The sequence below is a fragment of the Trachemys scripta genome, chromosome 3 (assembly GCF_013100865.1).
Source record: "Trachemys scripta elegans isolate TJP31775 chromosome 3, CAS_Tse_1.0, whole genome shotgun sequence".
Lineage (NCBI taxonomy): Eukaryota > Metazoa > Chordata > Testudines > Emydidae > Trachemys > Trachemys scripta.
In genome coordinates this window covers 175090517-175114609 of record NC_048300.1, presented here as the reverse complement: position 1 = coordinate 175114609, position 24093 = coordinate 175090517, and the positions used below count along the sequence as shown (strand labels likewise).

Genomic DNA, 24093 nt, shown 5'->3' with positions numbered 1-24093 from the left:
CAGTAGGGGAGTGAGTGTTTGAAGCAGGAAGGTTTATTCAATATTTGTGGATTGCCAACTGAGTTCATGCACTAAGATGGCAGAAAGTCTGATAGGATTTTTGTGTATATCAAAATAAATAAATACCTTAACCACTATTGATCTTAGCCCTCCCTTAGTAAATCAAGGGGATTGTGCCATTAATTAAAAATTGTGAGGGTTTGCTAATTTTTAAACCTTTAAAAACAGCTGTGGAAAAAGCTCATGCAAACATGAAAATAAATACATCCTGTGCTTCTGTACTTCCTTTCCATCATACTGTGCAGCTTAGGAGTTTCTAGTGTTCTTTAAAAGGAAGCTATTGCCATTTAAAACTGCATGCAGTATCTGCTGAATTCTTCCAGTGGTTTTAGAACCAAGCATAGAATCATAGAAGATTAGGATTGGAAGTGATTTCAGGAGGTCATCTAGTCCAAACCCCTGCTCAAAGCAGGACCAACACCAACTAAATCATCCCAGCCAGAGCTTTGTCAAGCCAGGCCTTAAAAACCTCTAAGGATGGAGATTCCACCACCTCCCTAGGTAACCCATTCCAGTGCTTCACCACCCTCCTAGTGAAACAGTGTTTCCTAATATCCAACCTAGACCACCCCCACTGCAACTTGAGACCATTGCTCCTTGTTCGTCTTCTGCCAACAATGAGAACAGCCAAGTTCCATCCTCTTTGGAACCCCACTTCAGGTAGTTGAAGGCTGCTATCAAATCCCCCTTCACTCTTCTCTTCTGCAGACTAAACAAGCCCACTTCCCTCAGCTTCTCCTCGTAAGCATGTGCCTCAGCCCCCTGATCACTTTTGTTGCCCTCCGCTGGACTCTCCAATTTGTCCACATCTTTTCTGTAGTGGGGTCCCAGAACTGGACACAATACTCCAGATATGGCCTCACCAGTGCCGAATAGAGGGGAATAATCACTTCCCTCAATCTGCTGGCAATGCTACTAATGCCATTAGCCTTCTTGGCAACAAGGGCACACTGCTGACCCATATCCAGCTTCTCATCCACTGTAATCCCCAGGTCCTTTTCTGCAGAACTGCGGGTTAGCCAGTCAGTCCCCAGCCTGTAGCGGTGCATGGGATTCTTCCATCCTAAGTGCAGGACTCTAAACTTGTCCTTGTTGAACCTCATCAGATTTCTTTTGGCCCAATCCTCCAATTTGTCTAGGTCACTCTGTACCCTATCCCTGCCCTCCAGCATATCTACCTCTCCCACCAGCTTAGTGTCCTCTGCAAACTTGCTAAGGGTGCAATCCATCCCATTGTCCAGATCATTAATAAGATGTTGAACAAAACTGGCCCCAGGACCGACCCTATGTGACATAGTACCTTCAATTGTACGTTTCAATAGCAAATATTTTATTTTCTATATTTCTGACTTGTAAAATACAAAGGATTGATAAAATGCTGTATTTGTGTTGCCAACTTTTGTAATTTTTATCACGAATCTCACAATATTTCATGTTTTTCTTAATGCCCCAGCTCCTAGAGTCATGTAATTGTTACCATTTCAAATTTTGGTTTTTAAAAAATGTTTTTGCCCCTCATGGTTGCAGAAAAAAGTTTGAAAACATGAACCCTATAGACTCAAAAGCCCAGAAGGCAATTAAAAACTCCCAAATTTATGATTTTTAACCCAGTCTCATGAATTTTTATGTATTAACTTACGGTTTTAGAATGTTGGGAATTGGCAATACGACGTTTTCCAAAATGTAACGGGGACAAGTTAGGTTCTGTGCAAGTGTTAGACTAAGAAATTCTCACCTACTTTCATGATGTGTTCTACCTGAGCATGCTTAGAGGCATTCTTAAAATGTCATGCATTTTGGGCATATGCCTGATATAGGGTTGTTTTTTGGAGATACTAATCCAAAGAATCTGCTCTCAAGGGTTGGGGTTAGAGAGAATAAAGGAGAGGGCCAGAAACAACATTCTATTCCTGTGGAGCTTTTGTGGCTCACCATATGCAGCACATAATACTGTGATGGTTAGATTTATTTTACTATTGTATGCAACAAGTTTTGTTTCTATGGATATCTTCATGAAGAATCTTCATGAGCATTAATATCTTGCAGAGATGTAACTTTAATTCCCAATAATCCAGTGGTGGTGACTGTCTGTTCCCATCAAATTGAAAGATTATATTGATTTTCATTGCTCATCTGTCTTGGTTATTTAAGTGAACTACACGCATTTTTACGTGATAGTATTTTATATGTGGACGAACTTTTTCTGACAGTTTGCACAGTTTCAGAAAAAACTGAGCAAGTTAGAAGAACAACTCAGTAATGAAATACAAGCCAAAGATGAACTAGAACAGAAGTGCAGGTAAGAGATAGCGGTTTATATTTGGTATATTTATTCCAAACCTTTTTTAATTTTCCATTTTAAAAACTTAAAATACAATTAAAAGCATACTTAAGGGACCCCAGCTCCACTAATGAGATCCCATTTTAAACAGCCAATTTGTTAGCCCCAAATGATTACCACTACCTTTAGAACATAACAGTGGCCGTACTGGATCAGACCAATGGTCCATCTAGCCCAGTAGCCTGTCTTCCGACAGTGGTCAGTGACAGATGCATCAGATGGAATGAGAAAAACAGGGCAATTATTGAGTGATCCATCCCATGTAGTCCAGTCCCAGCTTCTGGCAGTCGGAGGTTTAGGGATACCCGGAGCATGGAGTTGCATCCCTGACCACCTTTTTGTTTTGTCTTTAGAGAAGACCACCTCTACTGGACAAATTATTTTTTTCTCAGTGCTTGTGTGGTTGCTTAAAGCAGAATTCACTATAGAAAATTCACAAGACACATCCGCATTATTCTGTTTTTCATTATAACCAATGTTTGCCTTTGTTCTAATATTTGTTTTCATATTTCTCAGGTCTGTTAATGCTCGTTTAGAGAAGACCGTGAAAGAACTAGATGAAGAGGTAAATCAGTTTATTTTCTATTGCACTTATAGCTTAAGTGTTGTTATTGTGTTAGGTATGTTTACTTTTCTCAGGATACACCAACTTTTAAGTAATAGTGGAACTATGGCACAAGAACATGAGTTTATGTTCTACCAGTGTATCCTAGCATAAATGTGCTGCCACTATTGCAATATCTTGGCAAGAGGAGGGTAGAGTGATTCTTACATTATTTAATTGATTCCAGAATCATGTTTACTATATCCTGTGCCTTAGTTAATAATTTGTAGACACACAGCATTTAAATAAAATGTGTGTGAATTGAATTCCAGTTAAAGATGCAGGGTTGATAGTGTTGAAGGCTGAAATACTCCCTCCATAGAGCAGATAACAGGTAGCGGCAGTTCAAGCATCCCTCTACTGCCCCATCCTTGTGCCTCAATCCTTATGTTCAGGGACCACCTCTGGAGGGAATGACTATAGCTTAGTTGTCATGTCCATTTAATCATTGGTTTTGCTGCTGAGTCTGCCAGTTTTGCTGATGCTGCTTGTTCATTGCATACTTGTTCACTGGAAACGAGACATAAGCCCCCACAATCATTTAACATAGACCATCAATATAGCCTTCATATGGTAACAGCTTTCGGACACTGCCAGTCTGGAGTGGATTTGCACCAGCCTTACATCCATTGCTGATCTCCTGACTACCCAGATTCTTTAGAAATAGAATTTTATGACTGTACAGTTATTTGCCAATTGTGTATTGTTCTGCAGTTATATACAAACACAGCTGTTAAGTGTTATGGTGTGTGTATACAGCAAGCAGATGGAATACATTTTTGTGTATTTGTAAGTTAATTGGAATCCATGAGCTATCCTTTATATCTTTAAAGTAATACCATGGTTCTGTGTATTTTATTTGAACTTAACTATAATTATCTCCAGGTAACATCAAGGAAGAATGTAGAATCTGCATTAAGGCAATTAGAAAGAGAGAAGGCTCTTCTTCAGCACAAGAATGCAGAATACCAGCGGAAAGCAGAACATGAAGCAGATAAAAAACGCAATTTGGAAAATGATGGTATGTGGAGCAGAACCTTAAACGTGGTACACAGGGATTTTAACATAAGATAACAGAACTGTTGTTTTGTTGGTAAGATCTGTTTAAAGATTGTGAATCAGTGTGTGATGGAGATAACATATGAATATTTTATTGTAGTTAACAGTTTGAAAGACCAGCTTGAAGATTTAAAAAGGAGAAATCAGAACTCTCAGATATCAAATGAGAAAATCAATCAGCTTCAAAGACAGGCAAGTTGTATTTCTGTGTGTGTGTGTTAATTTAAAGTCATTGTTATAATAGGCTATTGAAGTTCAGGCTTCCTACTTAGCAGAAGAAAATTGCAAGTAGTTACAGAAGTTATTCTTTACATTAGTAAACCAACGTTTCATATTAATGTTTGAAACATTTCCATATTTTTCTTTTTCCTTCAGTCCATAAATTGTTGATTAATTTATAATGGAGATGGTCATTTTGCATTTTAATTGTCTAAAATCTGCATTTATTAATCAATAGCTGGATGAAGCCAATGCTTTACTACGCACAGAGTCTGATACTGCAGCCAGGTTAAGGAAGAACCAGACCGAAAGTACAAAGCAAATCCAGCAGTTGGAAGCTAATAATCGAGAATTACAAGATAAAAACTGCATGCTGGAGAATGCTAAACTCAAACTTGAGAAGGACTTCATCAATCTTCAGTCAGCCCTAGAATCTGAAAGAAGAGATCGAAGTCATGGGTCAGAGATTATCAGCGATCTACAAGGTATTACAGTAAATATGTCTACATTGATTCATGTTTCTGAAATACAAAAGTGTATAGTGTAATTATTTGATCTAATTGTAACTAATTTTAATACATTGTCCAAGTCAATTGTATCTTTCCTAAATAAAATGTCATCAGTAGATGTAAAATGTTGCTAATACCTCTGAATCACCTGTTAAATGTGAATGTATTTGTTCTAACTTTTGTAGCTAACTTTTTTATTTTTATTGCTAATTTTTTTTCTGACTGGTTGATATTTTGGACATTTTTAGGTCGAATATCTAGCCTAGAAGAAGAAGTAAAAAATGGAAAGAGTACATTAGCCAAAGCAGAAGTGGAGAAGAGACAATTACAAGAGAGGCTCACAGATTTGGAAAAGGTAACTGCACATTTTAACGTAGAATTGGTTTGCAGTATAAAAGGTAGAATATAAAATGATGGTATTAATGGAAACTAAACTTGAGTCAGATTAAAGCTCCACGGTACTTAATTGAATTAGTAACTTTTTCCCTAAATTTTCTCTTTAAATAATTTTCAGCCTGTGTAGGAAATCAATAAATGTATTTTTAAGATAGAGGAATATCTTAGACCAGTGGTTTTCAATCTTTTTTCATTTGTGGACCCCTACAAATTTTTGAATGGAGGTGTGGACCCCTTTGGAAATCTTAGATGTAGTCTGTGGACCCCAATGTATTAGAGGAATTTATTCTTGGTGTTTTACACAGATTGCTTAGAAAGCTCCCTGTGCAACATGTTGAAAGATTGCCCAGAGCAGATTAGATGTTATAGGGATGCTCTATTGTATAGGCTGTATTGTGCACAAGGTTGTTTTAGTCCCCTTTGAAAAATCAGAACTTGCTGAAGCGTAGAGCTTTTTTACTTGCTGCATTATAGAATGCGATTTGCACTATGTTTATTTGCTTTAATAGTTGCTGCCTTTTCTCTATTTGTATGTTTTGTGTTTTTCTCACTTAGATTATAAAGTCTGCTAGTCAGGAACCATGTTATTTTCTTTCTCTGTAAAGTGCCATGTAAAGCTACAGTTCTGTACAAATTTATTTTACTATATTAAATTGTAAAGAAAACAAACTGTTATTCATAGCATTTAATCAAATCTATGAAAAATTTTCTATTGGTATTAAGTTTTATAAAACCTTGCTTTCACAAATTCTAAATTTTGAACCATATTTAACTTGACATGGTACTCCCTTTTTAGGCCTCAATCCAATAATTTTCTACACACAGGAGTACCATTGCAGCCATGCAGTGCCTCTTTGTGCCCACACTAAATCAATTGCAGGACTGATGTCTTAAATTGTAAGCTCCTTGGAACATGGACTATGTCTTCTTCTGTCAGTGTATTGCCTTTTAGTCATGCTCCATAGTACTACTATTCGTAACTATTTTAGCCTTAGTTTGCAGTCAAGAATAATTGTTTCGTCAAGTAAGTCAATTTCCTTTTTCCTGTAACTTCAACAGGAGAAGAGCAACATGGAAATAGACATGACATATAAACTCAAGGTTATGCAGCAGAACTTGGAACAAGAAGAAGCTGAACATAAAGCCACAAAAGCACGATTAGCAGACAAAAATAAAATCTATGAATCTATTGAGGAAGCCAAGTCTGAAGCCATGAAAGGTATGCATACAATCTTAATTTTAAAATTATGTAATATATACATACTTCCCCTCAGTGTTTTTGAACATTCTGAGCACGAGGCCATATAAGGGAGTGCTGGGGGTCCTCTACCACCTCAGTTCCTTTCAACTGCTATGCTAAATGGAATTTAACTGCTCTGATCCATTCAGATCCAGGGTTTTTTCTCCATTGATAGTACCTTTGATAGTTTTTGTGGTGGTTGTTTTTAATGTGTAGTGTAATTTAAGTATAGTAATAAGTGTAGATGCTTTTGTAGAGTTGGTAGGTTTGGTTCCGTGTTATGGCAGAACCAAAGAAAAAGAAATGGGATTTAAGAGACATGCTTGGTGCTCATCTGTCTTCCCAGTGTCAGGCAACCATATTAGGTGCCTGAAGTCCTTGGGGGAAGGTCATTCTCCTTCTGTGTGTTTCATTTGCTGGAATTTCATGCCCAGCACGTTCAAAGAGGGGCAGAATAGACTCAGGTACTTCCTTTAAGGAAGTTCTAGCTGCTAAACCCTCTGGTTCTTGGGTAGTCATCAGATGTGAAGCCTAAGAGACTAGGTTTTGTGCCTGTGGCTTTCTCCAGTAAACAAGCTGCTGAAAGGTTCCAGGATGTCAGGCTCTTCATCAATTCTAACTCCGCATCCTTCTGTTAAAGTTTTCAAGACTTCGAAGCAGTGTTGGTGGGAAAATGGCTGTCTGCTTTCTAAGGATCCTAGACCCACATCCTTGGCTCCGGCTCTATTGGTTCCAAGAAAGAAGGTGAAGAAGAAGATGGTCACTGTTAGCAGTGCCAGATCTTGTACATTAGACTTATTGGATCAGAGACTTATTGGACTCTGATGTGGCCTCTGTGGTTCCGACTCTGAAATCCAAGTTGGTTCTGGGTTCAACTTTGAAGACCAGAGCTGCAGAGTTGAGTATTTATCTGGATATGGTACTTCCCAGGTCTGTGGGACAGGCTTCAAAGAGTCTCTGTTCTGAAAAGGACTTCTATAGTGGTGACTGATGTGCACCTTCCCTTGTCTTAGCATTCCTTGTATCTGAGCAAGGCAGATGGCAATGAGGAAAAGACATGCATCATCCATTCTGCAGTCTGTATCTTCTTCACTTGAAAAAAGAGAAGAGCAAAAGAAAGTATTTCTCAGTATGCATCTCTGCTTCCTCTCCTAAGTCTACTACAGGATCCCCTGGCAGATCTTTCTCATCTTTTATCTCTCTCCAATTTCCGGTTCCATTGTTCTCTGAGAAGTGTTCCTTAGTGATCCAAAATCAGATCCTCATTTAGAGGAGTATAAAGGAAGAATTAAGAAACCTGATTCATCCCAAAAGCAACAGAGAGTCCTGTGGCACCTTTAAGACTAACTAAAGGTGCCACAGGACTCTCTGTTGCTTTTTACAGATTCGGCTACCCCTCTGATACTGATTCATCCCAGTTCACGCCTCTTCGGCCTGTGTTCCCTGTCTCCTTTTCTCCTCCTCCTATGAGCAGTCCTTGTCTCCATTCTGTACCACTGCAGAATTTTTTGAATCATCCGCCTTATGGATGGAGAAGTGATTTTTCTTCTGATAAGGATCCAGTGGCTCAGCAGTCCTTCGATCTGACAGCTCTGGATGAAGAGGAGGATGAAGAGATATAGTGCCTGTTATTGAACAAGAGCAAATGGACGTCGATCTTGATTTGTCACCTGAGGTAGATGTAAATTTTGCAGTTTCATGACCTGGTGCATTGCGTGGAATCCACACTGAACCTACCTTCCGTGACTGTGGAGGAAACCTCCCATCCAGTATTCAACATACTTGGGATTACCTCCAGGAATAAGTTATTGCTGTCAATTCTGGATGGTCTTTTACAGCTTGCTAAGATTGTTTGGTCAGCTCCTGCTTCCTGTCAGCCTGTTTCCAAAAAAAGATGGCAAACTGTATTGGATCCCTCATTAGGGGTTTTCTTGTTTTCGTAGATCCTGTGTCTAATTTGCTGGTTGTGGCTGCTGCCAAAAACAGACTTTGGTCAGGCCAAGTCCTCTCCTGTCTTGCTGACAGAGGGGAAAAGATTGATACCTTTCGGGGAGAGGTGTTTTTTTCCCTCTTCCCTTGTTGTTAAGGTGGTTCATTGCCATATGATGTTGGCCTATTATCAGTTCCATCTATGGGAGAAGGTGACTCTGTATGCTCAAGATTTGCCAGATGATAAAAGAAGGCTGGCAAATGCTATTTTGACTGAGGGACAAAATGTGGCAAAGCATGGTCTCAGGGTGGTGTTTGATGTTTTAGATTCTTCCGCCAGAGTATTGGCATCTGGCTTTTGTCCCTTTTGCATTCAAATTGATCATTTTTTTCAAATTGATCGTTTTCCTCCTCCATGCTGCCTGAGTACCAGCAGGGGAATAACTGAGGGCACAGGCACTGACTTTTCCTTTTCCCCAGGGGTGCTCTATCCCGCTCCGCCCTGCGGCCCTGCCCCCACTCTGTCCCTTCCCCCATGCCCCGCCTTCACTCTGCCTCTTCCTGCTCCTGCTCTGCCCTCTCCCCTGAGTCCCTGTCCTCACTCAGCCCCTCCCCAAGGCCCCCGTCCACTGGCCGCTCTCCACCCTTCCCCAAACCCCTCCCTGAGCTGCCAAACAGCTGTTTGATGGTGGCACTGGCCATCAGCTGATGAGCGGGGGTGGCAAATAGCTGTGGCTGGTGAGTGCTGAGCACCCACTATTTTTTTCAGCGCCTATGACTGAGAGCTCAGGAGAGACAGGCTCTCTGATCTCAGTTCCAGTGTCCAGCCCCAACCTGGACCAGAGTAGCTGGGAAAAGCCATTCCAGGGAAGTCTGGCATCTCCTTTGTAGTCCTGAGCTGGAGCACGCTCAGTTGCTCTGTGGGGATGGAGCATATGCAGGCTGATTTACATTAGGAGCTGTGAGATGCTCAAGCACACTCATTCAGGATGGACTTTTTGGAGATTTTAGCTGCCAAAATTGAAGTCTCTACTGAGTATATATGAGCTGTGATTTTTCAAAGGCTTATTATGTGGCCAAATTTGGGTATATTTTCACAGGAATGGCATGTAGAATAGGATGGCAGAAGTTCAAATTGTTCAGCAAGCTGATGCACCAGCTGAACCACCTGGTATTAGTGAATCACCATTATGCTTACTGCTCATGTTAAAAAAAAAAGTCTAGTGAGCGTTTTTTTGTTTTGTTTTTTTTAACAGCTCTAGTACCTCCATGCTTTTGAGCAGTGATTTGAAATTGGCAGGGGCACCGCCTGTGTGGCCCAGACCTGAAGAAGAGCTGTATATAAGCGCAAAAGCTTGTCTCACCAACAGAAGTTGGTCCTGTAAAAGATATTAAGTCACTCAGCTTTGTGTATCTCATAATTTTATCATCAGTTTCAGTCATGCCATCTAGTACCTTTCATCCCACAGGAATCCAAAGTATGTTAAATTGTATGCACAGCTAGGCACCTAAATTAGTGTCCTTATTTTCAGTAGGGCTGAGCACCCATAACTCTCACTGACTTCACATTTAAATTCTTTTATTTCACAGAAATGGAAAAGAAGTTGTTGGAGGAGAGATCTTCAAAGCAAAAAGTAGAAAACGGCTTGTTAGAAATTGAAAAGCGGTGTTCTATGTTGGACTGTGATCTCAAACAGTCGCAACAGAAAATAAATGAGCTGCTTAAACAAAAGGATAAACTAAATGAAGATGTAAGTAGCAATTATATAAGTAATCTGAATTGGAACCTTTTGGATATTGTAAAATTTGCTCCAGTTTTAAAAGTATTAAAGTTTCCTGATTATGGGCAGTATCTGTAAATCTTTACAAATGAAAATAATAGTAAGTATATCCCCACACTCACTTCTGTAGGTTGCAGGAAGGCTTCCTTAGAGTGTAAAGTTTCATTTTTTGACGTTTTTCAATATTGTGACAAACTGAGAAAAAATTGTTATGTGGAATGTAAAATTCTCGAATTTTAGGGTTAAAAACTTGCTTATTCTACTTAGAGATAATTTTAGCTACAGAATAATTTTTACATCCAAAAAAGACATGTTTGTGCTGTACAGTAGTTCATAGTTAATACAATAAAAACAAGAGAGAATCAGGGAAAGTGTAGATATTGTTTTGAGAATTCCTTACTGTATGTGTCTGTAAAATTCCTCTGATGTAACAAAAAATATATATATTTATTTTTCAGGTTAAAAACTTGACATTAAAAATAGAACAGGAAACACAAAAGCGCTGCCTCACGCAGAATGACCTGAAGATGCAAACACAACAAGTCAACACATTGAAAATGTCAGAGAAACAGCTAAAACAAGAGAATAACCATCTCCTGGAAATCAAACTGAGCTTGGAAAAGCAAAATAATGAACTCCGCAAGTAAGTAGAGCTGCATCACAGATTTACTTAATTCTTTAATTTTAAAAATTCAATTGCATTTTTATCTATCTTATGCAAAATTTGAGAGCCATGTGTATATAAAATCCTGACTATACAAAATCAACCATATCCTAGACACTCCAGATGGTTGTTTGCTGTTGTTTATGCTGTAGTAGTATCTAATGGTCCTGGTAGAGGTTGGGGCCTTATTGTAATAGGCTCTGTATAAACACATACTAAGAGATGGTTGCTTCCCCAAATTGCTTACAAAAAAGAAAAAAAATTCCTGACCACATGAGTTACACCTGTAGATTCAATAGAAAGCTACTCTGAAATGCTGTTTTCCAAAAAATAGATTGTGTGAAGACATAAAGGAACATGTTAGGATTTGAGATAAATGAAAAGCTGATTAGAATTAGCTTTCCCTGAGAGTCTACATTGGAATCAGACTAAAATGATTGCACACTTCTAAATTTGCATCTAAAAATGAGATGATAGTCTTAGCACTTAGTAACTTCATCTTCAGTGTGACTTACAAACACTAATCAGTTACCACTAATTAAAATAAATATTTTATGATGATACTAAAAAAACAAATTGGGAAGGGGAGTTTGTTTCATATGAGATTTGTTGTTCTCTGTAATTATCAATTTATGTTTTCTAGAGCAAGAATGGTCTTGTGGCTGAAAAGGCAAGACTAATATAGGTGTTAGAAAGATCTCATTTTTGTTCCATCTGTAAAATGATAGTTTATGTGGAGGCTCTTTTGGTCTAATTCACTACCATTGGTAAAGCACTCTTGAGGTCCTCTGATGGAAGAAGTGCAAAGTATTACTATTATCATTCATATGTGCTGACTAGTGATTGAATGAATTGCTTTAATAATGGGTGTGTTTAAAAAAATCTGCACTATGAAGAACACTAAATTAAGGTTCAAGGTCCATCTTGCGACTCTGACTGCCTGAGGTTCTGGAGCTCGGATTGTCACTTTATTGATGTCCTATATGGAGATGAGCGAAAAGGCCAATGACTATTCGCTTTAGTAATGTCTCTTATTGGCTAGCCCGTGTAACAGTATTGTCAGTTTAAAAGGGTGTTCACTAACCTTTCCAGATCAGAAGAGAGCACAGTATTGATAGCTGTCCAGGCAGAATAGGAGAACAAGAGAGACCTTGGAGGACTGGGGATCCCTCAGGATTTGGTATAGAAGACCGTACTTTGATCAGGGGATGCTAAGATATAAAAGAGTTTTATAGATGTGTGTGCATGCACACAGCCTTCTGTGCTTATGTAGTTGTTTGGAATATCTTCACAAATTTTGCTTACAAGCACTGTTTTTTGACTTTACAGAGAACGTCAGGATGCAGATGGACAAATGAAAGAGCTTCAAGACCAGCTTGAAGCTGAACAATATTTCTCAGTATGTATTTTAGTTTTTGTTTTACCAATCCAGTCTTTAAGGAGCAGAAACAGTACCATCTTTAAGTTAGATGAACAGTTGCATCTCAGATAGTGACTTGCAAATACTTTTTAATGAACAGTCTGCAAACATTCATGTAGTCTGAAATTTGTTCACATAAACTACCCTGCACATACTTGTGGAAAAGTAGGATCTGTCACAACAGTGCATAAACAGAAAGAAAAAGATTCAATTTGTCGTGTAATTAAATGACTTATTTGCCAGCTTAAAATAAGAAAAATCTTTATAAAAAGATGTATTTCTGTGGGAGATCAACTTTGTACATGAACAAATAAATAATTCTTGATGGTTAGTTATGTTTCCATTTGGAAAGACTGCTTTTTCAAAACCTCTCTAAAAACAAATTTCTAAAGTATTTTTAATGAGTTATGTTGCAATACAAAAAAAAACACTTTGAAAAAGCATGAACGTGGTGTATGTGGATTTATAAATTGTACATGCATACATACTTTCGAACTTCTAATCATTGTGTGAGGACAGCACACCACATTTATGGAGAAATGTATTGGTGGCTGGGGGGATTTCGATGGGTTCTCTTTTCCCCACTAGCTGGGTTTCAGGAGAGTGAGGATGATGGAGGTTCTTTGAGAGGGTGCATTCGTTGAAGGTGAAATAAACAGTTTTGGGAAGTATTGCTGCCTTAAGCCAGGTCTAGGAGAGACAAGACGCTGCTGTGCTTGGCCTCTTGCTGTATTAAAGGATTTTTGATTTAACATGGTCTTGTCTCATTTATTCAGATACCTCATAAGCTAGAATATGCAAGTCCTTTTTCTTTCCTTTCCTTTGTTTAAAATTCTAGACTTTGTACAAGACCCAAGTTCGTGAGCTTAAAGAGGAATGTGAAGAAAAGACCAAACTTTGTAAAGAAATGCAGCAAAAGATACAGGAGTTACAAGATGAGAGGTGAGGATTTGCCACTTATTTGTATATGTACAGAAAATCAGCATATTTACTTCAGTTGGAAAAGGTTTTCATTTAGTCTTTGAACTAATTATTTTTCAATAATTTGCAGAGACTCCTTGGCTGCACAACTTGAGATAACTTTGACAAAAGCTGATTCAGAGCAACTTGCTCGCTCCATTGCTGAAGAACAGTACTCTGATTTGGAAAAAGAGAAGATCATGAAAGAATTGGAGATTAAAGAGATGATGGCTAGGCATAAGCAAGAACTTACTGAGAAAGATGCTACCATAGGATCGGTGAGTTATCTGCGTTATAACTCCTGTCATATATTTTTGTGCTTGCTAAAAGTTCTTTAATCATTATAACAAAGATACATTTGGAGGCTTATAGAAATACACAGCTTGAAAGATTTTTAGATTTTTGTTAAAGTAGACTAGAGGAAAGCAGTATGAGATCATGAATTTCTTTTTTTAAAAGCCATTACATGGTTAATATTGTTTAATTGAAATTTAGAAATCATTACAAATACCGAGAAACATTTTCCGTTTACATATTTTTCATATCTGGATGAAAAAATAGTTATTTCCATACTTTGGACCTATGGAAACAAAACTGAGAATGTTTGTATAAGCAGTTGTATATAAAAATCTGTGTATGATGATACAGTTTATGTTGCTATAATCAAGGTTATGTCATGTTTTCCATTCTAAATCATATTTTTTCAGATGTGTGTAGTTTGGCCATAAAAATTCCTAGTTGTTCTGAAACATGACATCCTAGGAGATGGTTCCTTTGGCTAGAAGGGGTTTGTGGCTGGAGGGATTCTGCAGCGGTTGGCTCCAGGGCTGCCTGAGCAGCTCGGGCAGCCTCTTGGCCAGCCACACTGGCCGCTGCTTGGGCACTCTCGGCTCACCGTGTCCCCACCCCCCACAGCAACAGTAGTTTGGGTGTGGGAGGGGCTCAGGGCTGTGGCAGGGGGTTGGGGTGTGGGGTGGTGCTTACCTCTGCAGGGCTCCCTGGAACTGGTCGGCATGTCCCTGCAGGTCCTAGGCGGAGGGGTCAGGGGGCGCTGCGCGCTGCCCCTGCCTGCAGGCACTGCCCATGCAGCTCTCATTGGAGCTGCTCAGGGAGCCTGCCAGCCCCACCAACCCTCCCCCCCAGCACCCATGGCGCTCCCGGGCTGTTTCCCCTTCCTCTCCCCCCTCCCCCCCCGCCCCCAGAGCACCTACAGCCCCCTGGCCCAAGTTTTTTTTAGGGGTATAAGTCATGGACAGGTCACAGGCCATGAATTTTTGTTTACTGTCTGTGACCTGTCCATGACTTTTACTAAAAATACCAGTGACTAAAACATAGGCTTAGCTATAAACAGCCTAGGAAGAATTCAGATCTATTAGCTAGTTCCAGAGAGAAGATCCAGGCCTGCCAATTCTATATCCCCTGATCCTAATGTGCTAAACACATAGATATAGGTCACTCTCTGCCCTTCGGGCCCTCTAGAAAGCAAGAAGCAGCTGGAACTGCCAGCACTCTCAGTTAAGAACTTGCTTTCTTGCAGTGTCTCATTAATTCTTAGTCACATCCCAAAATGTGGAGCTATACCCACTTCATTTCTGTTAATCAGTAGGCATGTGGTCTGCTGTTTATTCCATCATTAACTGGCATCACTACCTCTGTTTCTTCATTTTTCAACCTCTGGGCTTCCACACACATTTTCTGGATCTTCACTTCCACTGTGTTCCTCACATGGGTCTCTCCTTTCCCCTCACCTGCCCTTCATATTACCCAAACCTTCTGTACTTCAGTTCCATCACCTCTCTCCAGCTCTCACAGATCATTATCTAAAATCTACCTCCTCCTCCACATTTCTGAAATCTGAATTAACCCTGATTATTCATAACCATATGCTCTTCTGTCCCTACCAGTCTTAAACTTAACCCTCTCCTTCAATTGTCTATGGAATGCCTGCTCTGTCTTGCAAGAAATTCACGTCAGTGTATGATTATCTTCAGCTCTGTGCTCTTGCTTTTCTGACTCAGCTTATATTCCTGCCCTCTCTTTTAGCAGACTCTTCTTTAGTTCCTTTTCATTCTAAATATTTGCGGCAGTGAGCTCCTTTCCCCCTCTTCAATCCCAAGTTTCTCAACTCCATATAGCACTTAAACCTGCACATTCTCTGCTTTGAAGTCTCTCGCCTCCAGATGGCTGTAATTTTTCATGTATTCTGCCAAGTCCTGAGCTTGTTAGTGTCTTGATTTTGATGGCAGACTCTTCCTGTTCCTTTTTTACATATCTCACAATCTTTACAACATTTTTCATTTAGCTCCCCTCTCTCTCCTCCACTCCCCTGCTCCCTCACATACCTTTGCTTGGTCACTCTCTCCTCTGTGCCTCCCATTTCTCTTCCTGCTTCAAATCCTCTATTCTTTTACCATGGTCTCATTCTGATGTACTTTCCTTCTTTTAAGTAATCAGGTAAATCTGTTGCATTACTTTTTGTTGTGTGGTAACATATACTTTTTTTTTTTTTTAAGCTGGAGGAAGCCAATAGGACACTAACTAGTGATGTGGCTAATCTTGCTAATGAGAAAGAAGAACTGAATAATAAACTGAAAGAAGTCCAAGAACGTGAGTTTTCACTGCACAACTTGAATTTAATTTGAAAATGCTTTCATTCTCAAAAAGTGTGCCACTTAATGCTCTAATTAGCCATTACAGATTTCTTATTACCTTGTTGCAGAAATTGCAAGGCTAAAAGAGGAAGAAACAAATATAACAATTATTAAAACTCAGTTTGAGAAGCAGTTGTTGAATGAGAGAACACTGAAAACTCAGGTAAGTATAAAAGAATGAGTAGATGATCATGATAATTGGAATAATATACTGTTCATGCAGCAGATAGCATTTTTAAATGGAATAATTGCTTTCTGTTATAAACCAGCTGTATGCACTCATTGAAGCCTGGACACAATTTTTATATCCTCAGAGCTTTTTGCTAAACCAGATTACTTTAGGAAAACTTGCACATCTTGGGTGCAGACCTGTAATGTAGATGCATGGTGCTTGAATAAAACAGTTTGTCCAAGTGTGATTTAGCCCAGTATAAGTCCCTAATCCCGATAAATCCTTTATTTTGATTCAGAGAAGCTAGTTTTGACATGTATTTTTGTTTATGACATAGTTTGATTAAATTACATTGTTAGCAACTCTAAATTACCTTCCTCTGTGTTTTTCATCTTTCCCTGAAGCATCTGGTAATAAACTCTTCTAAAGTTTGGATACTAGACTTCGTGTCAGATTTTGTGCTCCTGCATTGTGCTCGAGGCATCCTAGAGGCATATTACACATTCCAATTCAGAGTTGTATTTGGCTTCTAACTAACTAGGCTATCTAAAGAAAGTATGTAAAAGAACAAAAGTACTTTGTTCCAGAGTGAAATGTCATTATCGTTTTTACAATACTTGATTCATCCACAGAATTAAATTGGTATTTTATTTAGATGGAAATGCACAAATATTTTTGAATTCATTGGTAAAGTATTTTAATAGAGGCTAATCATGGGTTGGAGAGATGACATTATTTGTACCTGTTGTTTACCTATGGGGGCTTTATTGTATGTTCTGTGTTTTTGTTTTGTTTTAAGGCGGTAAACAAGTTGGCTGAGATCATGAATCGGAAGGATCCAGTCAAACGTGGAGCTGACACTGATGTGCGGAGGAAAGAAAAGGAGAATAGGAAACTGCATATGGAACTGAAATCTGAACGTGAAAAGTTAACCCAGATGATGATTAAATATCAGAAGGAGATCAATGAAATGCAGGCAGTAAGAAGTGAATTTGCAGCAATAAATAGCAATAAAATGTTCTTAAATTTGTTCAAGCAATTGAAACAGAGTTTAAAATTATTCCAAGATGTCATATTTATTATGCATACATTTTCCATATCTTAGGGATGACACAGCTAAAGAAATTAAATAGTTATGTATTTCAAGATTGGTTATAAAGTCTTCATTTCACCAAGAAAATACTATAAAAATAAGAAATAATAGAGTACAACAGTAATACTAAAAGGCAAACCTTTTCAAATCATTTTCACAGCAAATAGCCGAGGAGAGCCAGATACGAATCGAACTGCAGATGACACTTGACAGCAAGGATAGCGACATTGAACAACTTCGCTCACAGCTCCAGTCAATACATATTGGCCTAGACTGCAGCAGCATAGGCAGTGGACCTGGGGATGCTGAGGCAGATGATGGATTCCCTGGTATGATTTTTTTTATTATTAATATTCCTATCTTTATCAGTTTCATAGTGTTTTATCATGGAAATCAAAGCATTAAACGACATTCTTATGCTTCCGTGACTTCCTTGCTTTTTCTGTACTTCCTTGTACCTTTTCAGTAATCTGATAGCACTTAATATCCATGCACTGACACTATCTTTATTTTGACTATACTTAGTTCTTTCTTCTTAAGTTGTTTTTAAAAAGTTCATTTCAATTGTTTAAGAATTAAAAATTACATTTTGTTTCTCATTTGAACTAACAATTGTTTTTTTCTCTTAATTGATATGTTCATTTTGTAAATACTGTATTAAATGATAAAATGTAAAAACTAATATTCTGTTTTTAGTGATTCTGTTTTAACTTTTCTGTCCTTTTTCCTCCTTTGTGCTGGGTGTTTAGTCCATATCACTCAATCCCACACTATGGAGTCCATGTCTCTTACCTACCAGCATTCTTCTACCTCTGTCAGTATTGCCACTAAACCTTCCAGTTCTCACATGCTTCTCGACTCTGATTCTGACTCAGAGGAAGAACCATTGTCTTGTGTACACATCCCTTCACAACCTGATAGCACAGGTGACATCCGTGAAACCATTTGGTGCACTTATGTTTTGTTTTAACTTTGTCCTTTTGGCCTTTTTTATAACTAACACCATTAATATACTATTGACAAAAGCACTGGAAGTACAAGTTGTAATCCAGAACACACTAAAGAGAATGTTGCATGAACAAAGAATTGGCCTGTTTTTTTTCTAAATGTTCATTGTTTGCAACCAAATCAGACCTATAGTTTAAAAACAATCATTTTGTAGAAATATTTTGTAAGGTGATTTTATTGCCCTATGTTCAAAGTAGTCTCTATCTAGGGTCTGTGCCTAACTTTATGCACCTCAAAGTTTTTGAGTATCCAAAACCTTGTCTATTTGTTCCAGTTGAGCAGTTAATTACTCCAGTTAAATAATTGAATATCTAGCCATTCACTTTGTGAGTACAGATACTGCTTGCCTGTGCAAATCCAATTTTGGCCTGCCCAAATTCTTTGCATAAAGTTGGATGTCACATGACTAAGACACAAAAAACTTGGAGGCTGATTTGGAAAATTGGTCCCTAATACATAAGATTTGCGTGTTCATTATGGATCCTTGTCAGCATAAAAGGCAGTAGCAAGTTATCAAAATTTACTTTTCCAGCAGCAAGAAGAAAATAATTATTTGCAGCTTTGGTGAAAGATAGCTCTTTTTATAAACATATATTATGTATTTTGAACTAATTGTATGTGAATATACACATACTCTATGGATCAGCCCTCCTAGTACTAAAGTGAGGGTTTTTTTTACCATAGTGACATCTAATATTTGACTAAAGATTTATTTGATTATGGAGCTGTTTATTTGATTAACTTTCAACATAAGGATAAATATTAGTTTGGAATATTGTCAGCACACTTATGTAAGGACAAAAGTAGATTCTTTATGTTCTGGTGTTCCTTATAAAAGAAACACAAACTAGATTTTGGTCTCTTTCTAGCTGCTGTTATAATCACTATACTTTTATCCTGGGACCCTTGTCAGATCAGTAGGGTTTTCAGAGTTCAGGCCAAATTAGGGTGTCTTTAAGAAATGTTTAATTACATACTGACTTCGGTAAATCACATCTGTTGCCTTTCTGATAAGAAGGCACGGCTGGGACATTGCCCTGTTAAAATAAAACATGGTTCATGTCCATTGAGCATACAGGCAAATCTCAGCTGCCAGCAGGGGGATTTTCTAGGAAATATGTTCTCTTCTGTCTTGTCCCTGCTCCCAGACTAAGGATGCAGTTTAAGAGGAGAGAGACTAGATTCTCCTATTTCTGCTACTGGGAAACATGCTCTAGGGATACACAACAAGAGAAGCAGGTGAATGCTTATGCAGCTCCACTGACAGAGCTTTTTTAAACTCCTTGAGCAGTTCGTGATGGGACCCAGCCAAACCCAGCTTCTCCTCCCAATTCCTTTCCCTGGAGGTGGCTGAATATTTTTCAGCAGCAGCTTTTCTTCTATCCCTGTATGTGGAAACAGTTATGGAGGGAGAGCATTTAGCCATTATTGGGGTGGAGCCAGTTTTAGCAGCAAATCCAATGAAGAGTATTTAAACTATGCAGCTGCACTGACAGTGGGTAAGGGACAACTGCCTGTCACTTTTTCTGTTCTCTTAGTAGAGAATAACCCCCAGAAGCAGTAAAATGGGAGATTCACCTTCTATCTTGTTACTGGTGAGAAAGCTGTAGTGATTTACACAGGATCAGAGGAAAAAGTGTACAGCAAGGAGTTCTAATTATAATGCCAAAACTCTTGTGATTTAGCTATTGCTGTTACTCAGGAAAATAGTTAATTTTATTTATAACCCACCACAACTCCCACAGTAAATCAATAAATTTCCTCAAATATTAAATTTAACTTAATGGAGATATCCTATCTCCTAGAACTGGACGGGACCTTGAAAGGTCATTGAGTCAAGTCCAGCCCCCTGCCTTCACTAGCAGGCCCAAGTACTGATTTTGCCCCAGATCCCTAAGTGGCCCCCTCAAGGATTGAACTCACAACCCTGGGTTTAGCAGGCCAATGCTCAAACCACTGAGCTATCCCTCCCCCTATTTGTATAATAAAAGTATATATGTAGTATGTATTAAATACAAACTTTAATATACGAGCTTTAAAATATGTATTTGCTTATGTGTATTCATATTTAGAAGGTTTTTATTCCCTCTAAAACTGAATGTTGTGTATTCTGTACTAATGTCTTCACACAAGCAATTTTAGTGGCTGGAGGCTGATAGTTAAATAATTATAGGCATTTAAAATCATAAATGTCTTTGTCTTATTTTTACTAAAGAGAATGTATGTGTGATAGCATAATTTTATAGTGAGACGTTGGCTATTTTTTCTTAGTCTGAATTACTGGTTTTTGAGTGGCATTATTTGCTAGTATTGGCTGTGCAATACAGCTTTTTGTCCTTGAAAAATCTGCTGTGATAAATGTTGCAAGGCATTTTGCTTATCAGGTTATGGTATTTGTATGTCTGCCTTATTCTTTCTAATAAAAGGCTATTTCATATGCATGGTGGTCTCAGATGAATGTGTGTTGTTTAAATACTTACTTTAATATTTATTTGCAGAATCGAGATTAGAGGGTTGGTTATCACTACCTGTCCGAAATAACACTAAGAAATTTGGGTGGGTGAAAAAGGTGAGAAATTTAAATCGTTGACCTCTATTTAACAGATTTGCTGGATTTTATATTAGTTGCATCGTTTTAAAGACGTGTGACTTCTTTCCTACATATATGTTCTTTAATCAGTCTTGAAGATAGTACGTGCACAGATCACTATTGATAAGTCTGAGTCTGTTAGGTCAGGGCACAGATGGAAGTAGACATTTTTTACGCACCTGCGGCTTACTGTTTGGTTATCTAGCAGTGAGGAGTCTGAACAGGATCCTAAGTCTATGAACTGACATATCCAAGGGCAGATGCCCTTGATAAGGGAGGAAGAGGTGAGTTCAAGTGTTTCCCTCTTCCTACCGGCATCACCTCCATTTTGCCTTGGTTCAACTTTAGTCAACTGCTCATCATCTAAGTGCTGATCCCAACAACACACTAGGATAGGTAGGAGATAAAGAACTGGATGTCTTCCCTGAACTGATGGTGTTTCAGCCTGTGGTGTATCTCAAGCTTCCTTGATGTCTTTTTTTTTTTTAAACACAGGACAGGTATAGCATAGGTGATGGTGGTGTCAGCTCTCTCTACCTACTCTACCAACCTGCCTATTCTGGACAACTTTTTGGGTGGGAGGTTTTCTCTTATCTACTCAGTCTTTGGCTCCTTTATTGAGACTACCAACAAATGTGCTAACTGTGGTGATTTTTGTGAAGGGGACACCTGTTCACTGTGTACAGGACCAATCTGAGTCAAAATTAAGCTAGCAACATAGAAAACAAAGGCTTTGTATCCTGTTAGCAGTTCCGTTGGGGTCCATTCCTTTCATCTTTTTAAAATAGGTGTTTAAAAATAAAGAGGTCGTTTGTTACCAAATTATCACAATTTTATGTCATTGTGCTGTAAAGTATGACTGACTTTGTGCTCAAATTGTAGACCCAAACTACCATGCTATTATTGACTATTTAATAATGAAATTATGAAATAATGTTATGAAAGTATTTGACTTGACAGAAATAAATACTTGAGATAAAGCCTGTATTTTAAGAACTATGTTAATACCTGTGTATCTTTTTTAACAGTATGTAATTGTAAGCAGTAAGAAGATTCTGTTCTATGATAGTGAACAAGATAAAGAACATTCTAACCCCTACATGGTGTTAGATATTGAGTAAGTATTATTACAGGAGATTGTGGTATACATGACTTTGTTAACTTTCAGGTGAACATTAGCAGATGGCTTGAAAAGAAAACAACTTTAGAAAATATTTTTGAGAGCTAATAGTGACACTGTTGTCATATGTTATTCAAACTACACTGACTGACCTCAAACTGTATGTCTGACTACCTTCTTGGCTGACACACTGGGATCTAGAGACCTCCAGAACTAAGAGCTTGAGGAGCTATAGCTTGAACTAAAGAGCCAAAACTTTATAGCTGGGGGCTGTAATAACTCATATCCCCTGCAGATTGGCACAGAGTGGGGAAACTGTATCACACACTCAGCTGTGGGTTGCAAGTGCAGTACATAAACATAAGAATGGCCATACTGGGTCAGATCAATGTTCCATCTAGCCCAACAATGGCCAATGCCAGATGCTTCATAAGGAATGAAGAGAACAGGCAATCATTGATTGATCCATCCCCTGTTATCCATTCCCAGTTTCTGGCAAACAGAAGTAAGCAACACTCAGAGCATATGGTTGCATCCTTGATCATCTTGGCTAATAGCCATTGATGGACCAATCTGCCATGAACTTACCTGTTTCTTTTTTGAACCCCATTATAGTTTTGGCCTTCACCGCCTCCCCTGGCAATGAGTTCCACAGATTGATTGTCCATTATGTGAAGAAATACTCCTTTTGTTTGTTTTAAACCTGCTGCCTATTAATTTCATTGCATGACCCCTGGTTCTTGTGTTATGTGAAGGAGTAAATAACGCTTCCTTATTCACTTTCTCCATGCCAGTCAAGATTTTATTAGACCTCTATCATATCACCTCTTTTCCAAGCTGAAAAGTCCCAGTCTTTTTAATCTCTCCTCATATGGAAGTTGTTCCATACCCCTAATAATTTTTGTTTTCCTTCTCTCTTCCTTTTCCCATTCTAATATATCTTTTTTGAGATGGGTGACCAGAATTGCGCGGTATTCTAGGTGTGGGTGTACCGTCAATATATACAAAGGCAATATGACATTATTATCTAATCCTTTCTTAGTGGTTCCTAACATTCTGCTTAACAAGTGCAGAATGCAGCTATTCAGATTTAATTTGGCTCTTATCGCTATGTGGTTTAAGGGTTGGAGATTGATATGCAGAGTTGGGAATAGGAGTTGAATAAAGTGGATTTAGAATTTTGTTTGCTGGCAATCTTTACATCACATTGATGTACCTTATTAGCTAAGATATAATACAATTCTGTAATTAATTGTATAAAATCAGTACATATAATAATTAGATATAACTCTAATATCAAATTTATTTTTTGCTTTATTTTATTTCTTTGAAATCTACTTCTACAGCAAATTGTTCCATGTCCGGCCAGTCACACAGACAGATGTATACAGAGCAGATTCAAAAGAGATTCCTAGGATATTCCAGGTATGTAGTTATAAATTAGTGTTTTTAGAAAAATAAACTGGTAAAATTCCTTATGCAAATAAATGCAAGATGCTTCAAAAATATTTTTTTTATTAAAGAAGACACAAGTACAAATGAGAAAAGTAGATCATATAAATTGTCAGAAAATCTATTCTAACCTACTCTAATTTGTATTCCTGAATTTTTGCTAAATAAATAATTGCCCTTTTCCTACACCCATTGTGTATGAATCTTGTGGTTATTTTGCTTTAACTCTAGATTCTGTATGCCAATGAAGGAGAAAGCAAGAAGGAACCAGAATTTCCTGTGGAGCCTATGGGGGAGAAATCAAATTACATTTGCCACAAGGGACATGAATTTATACCAACTCTGTATCATTTTCCAACCAACTGTGAGGCTTGTATGAAGCCACTGTGGCACATGTTTAAACCCCCTCCTGCTCTAGAGTGCCGCCGCTGCCATATCAAATGTCACAAAGATCACATGGATAAAAAGGAAGAGATTATAGCACCTTGCAAAGGTAAGAAGTGAATAATTGAATAAGTGCATGGTTGCCAATTAACTACAGGGAATAATTCAGATACAGGTTTGTCATAATGATGTGATCTCAGATGAGCTCAAGGTAAAAGATAGCAACTGCTGGAGTGACAGATCCTTGGGTGCATATCAGGATTCTGTTAGGGAAGAGCAGCTCACTGGAGTACAGTGACATTCAGCCAGCACAGGGACATGTATGCCACATACTTTCAGTGCTGTCAACATCATAGGGAAGGGCTACCCAAAAAGGCTACTTACACAGTGGATTGTGTTGCATTTCGGTATGGGACAGAGATGTCAGTGTATGTGGCAATA

General features: G+C 38.3%; 1 protein-coding gene across 1 annotated transcript in view; it reads left to right on the top strand.

Annotated features, from left to right (window-relative positions):
* The window catches only part of ROCK2 (Rho associated coiled-coil containing protein kinase 2), a 129895-nt gene extending 106123 nt beyond the window's left edge, over nt 1-23772 (top strand). Inside the window, exons 12-32 of the mRNA XM_034766905.1 lie at nt 2271-2359; nt 2918-2966; nt 3891-4026; nt 4165-4256; nt 4522-4768; nt 5041-5147; nt 6248-6407; nt 9948-10108; nt 10597-10781; nt 12132-12201; nt 13061-13164; nt 13274-13460; nt 15696-15789; nt 15902-15996; nt 16805-16984; nt 17259-17427; nt 17848-18024; nt 20605-20675; nt 21725-21813; nt 23163-23241; nt 23500-23772. Of these exons, the coding sequence (XP_034622796.1) occupies nt 2271-2359; nt 2918-2966; nt 3891-4026; nt 4165-4256; nt 4522-4768; nt 5041-5147; nt 6248-6407; nt 9948-10108; nt 10597-10781; nt 12132-12201; nt 13061-13164; nt 13274-13460; nt 15696-15789; nt 15902-15996; nt 16805-16984; nt 17259-17427; nt 17848-18024; nt 20605-20675; nt 21725-21813; nt 23163-23241; nt 23500-23772 (2814 nt within the window). The remainder of the gene's footprint in view (nt 1-2270; nt 2360-2917; nt 2967-3890; nt 4027-4164; nt 4257-4521; nt 4769-5040; nt 5148-6247; nt 6408-9947; nt 10109-10596; nt 10782-12131; nt 12202-13060; nt 13165-13273; nt 13461-15695; nt 15790-15901; nt 15997-16804; nt 16985-17258; nt 17428-17847; nt 18025-20604; nt 20676-21724; nt 21814-23162; nt 23242-23499) is intronic.
* The last annotated feature ends 321 nt before the right edge of the window (nt 23773-24093 follow it).